Genomic DNA, 10,801 nt, shown 5'->3' with positions numbered 1-10,801 from the left:
ATCAAACACTTAATGACATCAAAAATCAAAACGAGTGAGAAAAAGCAAAGTTGAAATCTAACACGTCAACCAAATAAATCACACTTACAAGACCAATTCGGCGAGCAGCTAATGTAGTAACCGAGTAAGCATGGTTGTCCTAAAACAGTCCAAAAAAAAAAACAAAAAAAAAAAAAAAAACGCACCCGCTTATTACCCCTCACATAAGCCACGTCACGTTGTACACTCTGTAAAGCTCAGACATATATACTGTGACAGCACTAGTCAAATGTAAAGCGAATCCCCTTGTTGCTTCCCAAAACCAACTGAAGAAAAAAAAAGAAAAGAAACCCTCGCTTTACTTTACTTCCATTGCATTGCATTCGGTGTGAGACCTCATTTTCGCTATGTCTTCCATTTCCCAACCTTAGATTTTCTTCAGGGGGAGAGAGAGAGTGGGTGAAGTTTTCTTTCGTTTTTTTTTTTTTTTTTATTTATAGAAATTTTCTTTCTTTTTTCGACTATACGATATGTACGTGGAGCCTCCGCCCCAGCGTTCGGATCCGGGTTCTGGATCCGGTGATTTGCGGGTTTACCAAGCGTGGAAGGGGAGCAATGTGAGTTCTTCTTCTGGAACTTTATTTTTTTTTATTTTAAATTTATAATTAAGCGTGTCGTCATTCTGTTCTGGCTTGTTTTCTATCTATCAGTCACTGTTTGTTCTAAAAATAGGTTTTTATTTTATTTTTGTACTGTGATCGTTTATTGTTTTTCTTTCTAGCTTGTGGTGAAAATCGGTTTTGTTTTGAGGGAAAAAAATTACTAACGTGGAAAATGAATTTGAACCAAGGAGGGTGCTAGAGCAGCATTTGTAAATTATGGTTGCCTTTTGTTGGTTTTGTTTGTTTAGCTGGTGTGTGAGATTTAGGTTCGGGTTGGATTAACTTCTCAATAAGCATGAATAAGAATAGAAAATAGGAAGGTAAAATGAATTGGGCTTCTCTAATGTATGTTTGGATTAACTTCTATAGAGCTATTTTTAGGAAAAAATAAAATAAGTTTCTCTTAGGGTTAAAATTAGCTTATGCATAAACTAATTTATAGAAGCTTTCCTGTATTAGTTTCTTCAAAATATATTTTTTAATTTATGTAAAAGCTAAGCTTATAAAGAAATTTATTTCATTTTTTCTTTTCCTAAAAGTGTTTCTAGATAAGTTTATACAAACAAGTCCAAAGTTTAAATCAACTTATGGGAGAAAATTAACTAAATTTACCTTCTTATTTTCTTTTCTATTAGTATATCTATGGAGAAGTTTATCTATACATGATCTTGAGCTGTTTTGTCTCGAGTATGAATTTATGGCTTGTTCGTTAAAGCTTTCTGTTGCTTTTTGTTACTGAAAAAGCTTTGTAGGCTCTAATTTCCATGGACCAAGTGCTGAGTTAATAAAACTACCAATGTGTGTGGAAAGGGGCGCGAATCTCTTAAGCATTTGATCTTGGTTCAATTTTGAGATTTATGTGTCTGGAAACCAAAAATGGAATTAATGAACTCGAGAAGTTACACTTTTCCCCCTGGAGCTGGCATCATAAAATCGGGCCCTCGCCCTTGTATTAAATGCATAAATTTACCTCAGCAGTAATGTAGTGGCAAGGAGCCGCTCCGCTACGGGGATACTGTAGTAGCAAGGAGGTGCAATAGTGGCCGCTATGGCTGCTATTGACAACAATATAACATAGCTCAGCACCATTGTGACTGGTGCTGGATTCCGCAGAGTCACTCATTAAATCCTAAATATTTTGGTGTTTGAACCTATAATGTCTTGGAAAAGCTGAATCAATAGTATAGTGGGTCGATTGGCCATATGATTTAGTTGTGAGTAGAAAGTAGTTGTTGGTTATTTTCTAAGCACATTGAATTTAGATTGAACCCTTATCACTGAATTTGGACAGTACTGACTGACTTGTAAATTATTATTTGTGACTAATTCTTTACATTGTGATGTAGAAGTATTATTTGTTTATATCTTGTATTTGTTTTTCACAAATTGTCTTTTCCACATAACCTATGAATAATAGTTTTATGATGTTAGTGGCTGGTGCTGCAAATTTATTTGAAATATATTGCTGTTTTTTGTGGTTTTGTTACTGTGAATATGCATATTAATTGTTTTTCATCCATTTCCTGCAGAAGTTTTTTCTTCAGGGAAGGTTCATATTTGGACCAGATGCAAGATCATTGGCCCTGACGATTTTTCTTATTGCTGCTCCTGTTGCAGTTTTCTGTGTCTATGTTGCCAAAAAACTAATAGATGATTTTTCTGATCACTTGGGGATAACTGTAATGGCCATTGCTGTTATATTCACAATTTATGTGAGACTCTCTTTCTCTCTCTTTCTCATATGCATTCAAACACACCATGTCTACAACTTTGTTCTTTGACCCTACATTGTTCAACTCTATTCATAAGGCACTTTGTTTATAATCATGAGAAACATTTATCTATGTTTCAACACTGACACTAGTTTGAAGTAAGCTAGAAGCTGGATTTGGTTATCTTCTGAATAAATACAACTTGGCTGATTCCCCTATTTTCAGCTGCTTATTGAATGATAACTAAAACAAAACTAGCCTTAACCATAATGGAACTAATATGTTAAAACTAGTGTTACTTACATAATTTTGCTCCTAACCATGGTTCTAAATTGCGGTTGCAGCCATTGTAGTTATTGTTGATTATAGCGGTTACAACTTGAAATTATTATATATTTGCACCAAACATAAAGTCATAAACAAATAATTTCACAATAATAAAAATAAATCAAACATCTTTTTCACAATTTTTAACTCCACACCGCTTTCCTCCCTTTCTTAAAATGCATCATCCACCCTCCCAACACTCCAATCAACCATCATTAGTTGTCTCCTTCTCTCTCTTAACATCTCATGTGACTACACTTATTAGATTAGAAGATTAAAACTTGAATCTATGTTTGTTTGTTAGACAAAAAAGTGGAAATAAAGTGGCGTTGCTGATTTGTTGCAGTTGCGTTGCGGAATTTTGTGATTTAAAGCCACACTGTAATTGTAGGTTGTTGCAGTTGTGGGAAGTACCGAATAGCAATATTGCAGCCACAACATGTGTTGCGGACCGCAATTTAGAACCTTGACAAAGAAATGGAATCCAGGGCCAAGCCATATTTTTTTGGTGCCATTTTGTCTAGATTAATAATAATATTTTATTAAAAGGGAAATAAATATTGGGAAGAGAAGTTTGAGTTGACATCCTTCTCCTTAAACCAATAAGCCAAATAAAAGTGCAAACCTACTGCGAGCTCTGTACTGCTTTGCTCATTGGCTGACAGTGTCTTTCTGGAAAGTCTGCCATGGTGAGTACAATTTACTCCATATATAAGGCTGGCGATTTCCCCTTAGTATTCAAGTGTTTGAAAAGGACTGATAAAATCCAACATCAATTCCAGAAGAAAATTCTGACTTGAAAATTCAGTATGGCAGTAGTTATTTTCAGTTATCCATGAGGTTCCAAGATTCACCAAACACAAAATCCTTCTCCTTGTAATCTGTTGTGCATTGTGAATGTGCAGTTGTTTTTGAATTAAAACAGTGCGTCACACATTGATCAGAATTTAGGAGACAAAACTTTCTTGCCTCTACAATGTCCAATTCTGCAATAAGCAACCAGCAGTAATCCTATTGTGGGTTCTCTAAATGAAGTGCTCAACTTCAGTGGTAGTTATGGGTTTCCAAAGGGACTTCTCTAGAAAGTTGTCTCTATTCGCAGAATATGTAAAAACATGGAAGCCCTAATGTTAATTATCTGAAGCTGAATCCATATTACTAATGCATAAGCTGTCTGCATATGAGTTCTGAAACTGATACTGGTTCAGAGACTGTAAGAAATAGGAAGGAACTGCAGTAAAAAAGTATACACACTGCATAAACCTCTAGGGTCCAGCTTCCTCATATAGTCCTATTCCAAAAGTCCAAAACCGTATGCATTTCTTTCCTACCACTCTCCCTCACACTACTTTTATAGTCCCCTTCCGATTAAGTGCTCCTCTCATGTTATAAATATCAAAGATATTTTTAGGAGGTTAAAATATGAGAGTATAATGTGATATTTGTTTCCCTATTACTAATATTTCCTTATTTTCTTTCTTGGCATAATCTCTACCCTATAGAAAGGAATGTTTTTGAATGTACAAAACACAATTAATATGCCAGTTTCCCTCTCCCAACTTTCTCTTTCAAGATGGTACAAAAGCTTAGTGATTGTTATTGGGTCTATCCTACCCATTATCGAACAGTTATCAGACCATCTGTAGATGTCTTTGACATGAGAGGTGTGTCAGAGATCTCATATCAACTAGTAAATATGATTAGTGTATATTAAGTGGGAGCAACCCTTATTATACAAGTAGGTTTTGTAGGGTTAAGTTAGGCCCTAAGCCTACATTATGAGATCTATTTTCTTTCCTCGAGTTAATTTTGTTATGCAGAAGGTCCCCAACATAAATGGTCTTCATGATTTTCCTCATAGCTTCCCTTGTGATCCTGGAGCTTTCTTCCCCTGCATTTCACCTAATTGTTCCAAGAATATACCTTAGTTTTTTGGGGTGGAGGGGGGTTATTAACTTGTTAGAAATCAAACCAAGTTAGTCAATGGTGACATCTCATTTAAGATATAAACCAGATGACTAAAATCAAGAGGGGTTCTAGCTTTAGAAGTTTCTGTCCCTTAGTGTTTCTGATTTTCTGATCATACAAAGATTCCTATTGGTATAAAATTGTAAATGGGAGAATTTTGTGAAAGAAAGGTGACTCACAAAGACGAAGGCCTATTTGTAAGGCATTGCTTTGGTGGATTGTCTCCAATATCCACTGAGCGTTTGGTGAATTACTAAAAATGTGAGTTTATGGTTGTAGATATCCTGGGACACATGTATCTCCATTATCATGGACGTCACTTGGATCATGTCACTCTTTAGACACTAGGATGCTAGGACAACTTCTATCTAACTTGTTTAAAGTATTGAACTCAGTGTCGTTGTATGAATACAAATTGATCAACTACTTGTGAGTGTCCTGTAATTCACAAAATCAATATGTGCTCAACTGGACAAGGCCTTGGTGCTAAACTAATATATTTACAAATTAGTTTGAAAGCATAATTTATTTTTGTTGCGTGTAAACTCTTTCTTATGATGTATGTATTACTAGCTGGCTGCCAACATGGAAACTTTTTCTTCCTAACATTGACTTTGATGTGCTGGTTAGCTATCATTTGGGCTATTTTGTAATAAGGTGGAGCCACTGATGCTCCATTTTTTTAATGACATTGGGCATTTGCTGTGCTATGAGCACTAAAGTATATTCTTTCCTACTTTATGCTGATGCTATAATATTTTTTTAGGTGTTAGTTCTTCTCTTGTTAACATCTGGCCGAGATCCTGGCATAATTCCTCGCAATGCGCATCCTCCAGAACCAGAAGGCTTTGAAGGTAGTCTAGATGTTGGGGCTGGTCAAACTCCTCAATTGCGGTTGCCTCGCATTAAGGAGGTTGAGGTCAACGGAATTACTGTTAAGGTCAAGTATTGTGATACATGCATGCTCTACAGGCCTCCTCGATGCTCTCACTGCTCAATTTGTAATAACTGTGTGGAACGGTTTGATCACCATTGCCCCTGGGTTGGGCAGTGCATTGGGCTGGTAAGTTTTACAAAATTGACTTTTAATTGTGAATCTAGTCTGCCGAACGTTTTAAGCTAGGCAGAAAGATTAGCATGGCATCTGGGGTGTGTAGAGTCTATTATATACGAAAGTGAAAGAGATGGGTGATCTTTTGTCAGCTTGGAACTTGTTGAGATAATTCATATTTTGTACATGGGGTCTGCTGGAAAATCTAGTACGTTCTAGAAATTTGTTAATTATCCAACACTCATTTCTGAAATTTATTTTAGGCTCGTTGAGTCAAAATTTGAACATAGAATTCATCATCAGTAGTTTATATGTTTATTATATTTATTGGAAAAAACCCGAGTCTCACATCGACTAGAGATTAGGCAATTGAATAGTATATAAGTGGAAAGCAACCCTCACCTTACAAGCCGGTTTTGTAGGGTTGAGTTAGGCTTAATCCACTATTCTAACATGGTATCAGAGCCATTTAGATCCACTTTAAAAATGGGCCACCCACCATTGATGCATGCCCCTCATAGGTATGAGGGGGTGTATTGGGAAAAACCCAAGTCCCGCCTATCCTAGATCATTAAAAAAGGGCCACCTACCATTTATCCACGTACCAAGCCCAATAGTGCTGGACGTGAGGCGGTGTATTGGAAAAAACCCGAGTCCCACATCGACTAGAAATTAAGCAATTGAATAGTATATAAGTGGAAAGCAACCCTCACCTTACAAGCCGGTTTTGTAGGGTTGAGTTAGGCTTAATCCACTATTCTAACAATATTAATATAATATTATTTTCATGTTTAGTATATTGACCTTTCAGTTTCTGTCTTTCATAATATGATTATGCTTTATATTGAGTGTACGAGAATTTTTTTAGATTCATATTGGAAATCTTAGGTTCAATTCTTGTTGGGTGAGTGGGTGTTGTTTATAAATTATGGTGTCTAGAGATCTACCCAATTATATGTAGCTTCCTGTGACTGCCCCCACTCTGCTCTCCAAATGCTTTTTTTCGGGACTTATTTTACTTTCATGGAAAAATTTCAGGTTTTAGGTTGTGTTGAATTTAGGATTAATATAAAATGTGTCTTAATATACAGTTGAAGTTTACTTTGGTGTTTTTTCCTCATTTGTGGATTGTTTATGAGCTTTCTATCCTCCTTTTTATTGTTTGTATATTTATTTATTTATTTCTGATTTGGTGACTTTTCAGTTGTCATTTTCTGTCGATCTTGAATATGTCATGTATCTGAATGTGTGCACAATTGTTATGCAGCGTAATTATCGCTTCTTCTTCATGTTTGTCTTCTCAACTACACTGCTTTGTATATATGTTTTCGCATTTTGTTGGGTCTATATCAGAAGAATCATGGAGTCAGAGGAGACAACAATTTGGAAGGCTATGATCAAAACCCCAGCTTCCATAGTGTTAATTATTTACACCTTCATATCAATGTGGTTTGTTGGTGGCCTTACTGCCTTTCATTTATATCTAATTAGTACAAATCAGGTAATTACACCTTTTTAAAATCTTTATATGCTTTAAATTTAAGCTATCTATCCTAATGAACTTACAACATTATATTTGTGTCCATTGTTGTTGCAGACTACATATGAGAACTTTAGATACCGATATGATCGACGGGCCAACCCATATAACAAGGGAGTGTTCAATAATTTCATAGAGATATTCTGCACCAGCATTCCCCAATCAAAGAACAATTTCAGGGCAAAGGTGCTGTTAGAATATATGAAAATATCTTGTCATAAAATATCTTAGATTATCCTCTAAAGTTAGTTTCCTTATTTCCTTGTCATGATCTGTTTCCCCAATTAGTTAGGATTATGATTTTTCTTTAATGAAAATGTCATTATATTGTAATATATTTTAGTTAATACCCATTTAGTGTGCTGTTTTACATCATCCTCTGTGACCAGTCACTATTCCAATGCCAAGCTCCCACCCAATAAAAAAGAGTTATAAGCATGTCCTTTTGTTTTCCTTCTAAGTAGTTGCCTATAATGTGTCGTGTGCTGTTCTTGGCATTCTTCTGGGTTTTCCAATAAGTAGTGGTGCTGGTCTAGTTTTGTTTCCCGGAGGTTTATGCTCAATAACCTCTTTTGGTTGTTTGCTCAAATTTGTTGGTGCTAATGTTACCCATTCAGTGATTAAAATTGTGTATTGTGATATTAGAAACGTCATTTTGGTGCCATGGCTTTCCCAGAGAACTCAACCTAGCCTTTTAACTTTTCAAGAAGTATTAGTTGGCCAGACCCTGTGAATTTCTTAGAGAAATCAGCTTGGTCCTGCGATAGTCCCTGAAAATCTGCCTGGTCCCTCTATTCCAGTCTCAAATTATACTACTTGATTTTATTTTTTCCCCTTAAAGGTATATTTATTACAAGTTTAAAGCTAAAGAAGAGTGTTAGAATATATGAAGATATCTTGTCATAGAATATCTTACCTTCTGGTTTTAGTGCCCTTATTTCCTCATTATATCTTAGGATTGGTTACCTAATTAATCTTATCGTGATTTGTTTCCCTAATTAGTTCGAGTAATGATTAGTATAAGATTAGCATGCTAAGTTTTCTAGTAACATTAGTACATTATAAAACATTTCAGTTAATGTCAATTCAACATTTCATTCTCTTCTTACCTATATACACCTAAAACTCCACGATTTCAACAGGTGCCAATGGAACCAGCATTACCTGCTCGGTCAGTGGGTGGAGGCTTTATGAGTCCAAGTATGGGAAAAGCTGTCGATGACATAGAGATGGGCAGGAAAACAGTCTGGGCCGACATGGGTACCGCTCTCGATCATTCTGAAGGTCAACTGAACGATCGCATGGCTGTAAAGGATGGGGAATTTGGTGAGTTGTCTCCAGAAATTAGGACAACAGTAGACGAAACAAGTGATCGTGTTGGAATACATCCCAGGAGATCCAGCTGGGGAAGAAAAAGTGGAAGCTGGGAAATGTCCCCTGAAGTTCTTGCTTTGGCAGCCAGGGTTGGGGAATCAAATCGTATGGGTGGAGGTAGCAGCAGTTTGACCACTGAAAACAGGCATACATAGCCACTGAAATTAATAGTCTGGCTAAGGATTTTATTTGTTGTAATTAAAAGATTACATTTCTGAAAGAGGTAAATCAACCGCAAAATTAATTGTATTTGCAATGTGGGGGGTGAAGGCTTTGCGGGGTGCTTGTTAGTGTTGCTTTAGCCATTGTCCTTCTAGGAAGGAATTGTGTTGTTCTGAGTGAGCTTTTCTTTGCCTTGTGTTGTATCAAGCTTACTAATTAACTACTAGCCTTTGTCTTACCAATTACCAATTAACTGTGTCTTTGCTACAGTTTGTCTATCCTGGAGGACAAAATTCATGGGAATTATTATTGACATTCACTTCTGAAGCTTGAATTTAAAGCTAGTATGGATTGTAAACTCAACTCATGGAAAGAGTTCTCAATCAATCTCATTTCATAGCCCTATTTATGAAGGTAGAATAACTAATTCTCAAAATACGTTATGGACTTATGGTTAAATTTTTTAATTGATTCACTAATGTCTTCCCGGGCATCCAAAAATGCAAACCACTCGAAGTGACAAATATATGTCTTACATATAGTAATTATTATTATTTATTTTCCTTTCAATATTTTTCACCTTTAATAAATATAATAGTTTAACATAATTCTATTTTTTTTACAGCAATTAAAATCTCCTTAAATTACAATACATTATATACATTTTGTTACTTGTGCAACACGTGGGTTAATATCTGGTTCTATCTAGTTCTGATTTATAAATAGAGATGGATATGTAGTACATGAGTTTAGTTGAATATTTAGTTTTAAATTATTACAATTTTTTTTTTTAATTTTATACTAGAAGGGAAATTGCATAATTTTTAAATTTTATAGTAGAAGGAAAATGATAGTACTAATTTTTTTATTAGCATTTGCAGAACCCTTCATATAGTTGATTAAACTGATCTTTAGACTAAATAGAAATATACAGACGAGCTTCCTCTGAAATTTCCGAGCTTTTTGTTCTGCCTTTACCAAATATATAGCATATGTTGCACCCTGCCATTTAAAGTTCCCTGTTTGACTTGTTTCTTTATTTGAATTGTTTTAAACTCTGTCGATTCTTGTGAGCAGATTTGTGATGTTTTGATTTTTTTTCTTAAATAATATTTTTATATAAAAAAAACCCAAATGGACCCCCAAGGTTTATTTATCCAAATAACCTATTTACTGAATAGGTTCAGGGAGTCGAATTCTGTCTTGCTACAGTGTTTCTCCGGCGGCTGTCGGAATTTGGTTCTCAAGAAACCGAATTCCGAGCAGCCCTATTTTTTTTTCTTTCAAAAAATGTGATATTATATTTTATTTATTAAATAATTTAAAAATAACATATTATTATTATAATTAAAATGAATTTATATATAAAATAAAGTATTATGTGTATTTATTATTATAATTAAAATAAATTTGTATATAATATTAATGGTTATTAAATTTTGTCATAAAGTTCCATATATAATAATAATAGTAATTAATTTATAATTTTAATAAGTTATAATTTTAATAATGTATAATTCTAATAATGTATAATGTTAATAGTTTATAATAAATAATTAATAATTTTAATAATTTATAATAATAATTATTTTATAATTTTAATAAGTTATAATTTTAATAATATATAATTTTAATAATGTATAAATTTAATAATGTATAAGAGCAAGATCACGACGAAGACATCGAGCCACTTGCAAAAATTCCACCATCCGCACCATACTTACCATATACCCCACCTCAACATTTTCTAAACTTTTTGACTCACATACATGAACATGATTTGGAGTTTAGTCATGTTCTAGATCGAGAAACGCTAATCTATCCGCCTGGAATACTATTTGTTGGCTAGCGCTTCATGACAAAAGAACAAGTGCAGGATGCCATTAATAGATATCATATTATCGATCACTGCACGTACAAGGTCTAGTTGTCAAGCCAAGCTAGGCTTGTAATGGAATGTGTTGATGCCCAGTGTGATTGGTGATGTCGAGCAATATTGCTCACCAAAGAGCAATATTAGGAAATA

At 34.6% G+C, this 10,801-nt stretch overlaps 1 protein-coding gene across 1 annotated transcript; it reads left to right on the top strand.

Annotated features, from left to right (window-relative positions):
- The first annotated feature begins 258 nt into the window (after positions 1-258).
- On the top strand, positions 259-9,102 carry LOC109800147 (putative protein S-acyltransferase 7). The gene is made up of 6 exons (XM_020360874.2): positions 259-596; positions 2,171-2,353; positions 5,415-5,711; positions 6,967-7,200; positions 7,297-7,425; positions 8,382-9,102. Exons 1-6 carry the CDS (start codon positions 510-512, stop codon positions 8,766-8,768), a joined length of 1,317 nt encoding a protein of 438 aa, XP_020216463.1. The 5' UTR covers positions 259-509; the 3' UTR covers positions 8,769-9,102.
- Positions 9,103-10,801: the final 1,699 nt, after the last annotated feature.

The sequence above is a fragment of the Cajanus cajan genome, chromosome 9 (genome assembly GCF_000230855.2).
Source record: "Cajanus cajan strain Asha chromosome 9, NIPB_CcT2T_4, whole genome shotgun sequence".
Lineage (NCBI taxonomy): Eukaryota > Viridiplantae > Streptophyta > Magnoliopsida > Fabales > Fabaceae > Cajanus > Cajanus cajan.
Note: the sequence above shows the minus strand (reverse complement) of the source record. Positions and strands in the feature narration are given on the sequence as shown.

What these genes read in the sequence shown, in the direction of transcription:
- LOC109800147 (XM_020360874.2), top strand. Translation starts at nt 510, where the DNA reads ATGTACGTGGAGCCTCCGCCCCAGCGTTCGGATCCGGGTTCTGGATCC. An exon ending in ATCTAATTAGTACAAATCAG is followed by an intron (nt 7,201 to 7,296) that starts GTAATTACACCT and finishes TTGTTGTTGCAG; the next exon opens with ACTACATATGAGAACTTTAG. An exon ending in AGAACAATTTCAGGGCAAAG is followed by an intron (nt 7,426 to 8,381) that starts GTGCTGTTAGAA and finishes CGATTTCAACAG; the next exon opens with GTGCCAATGGAACCAGCATT.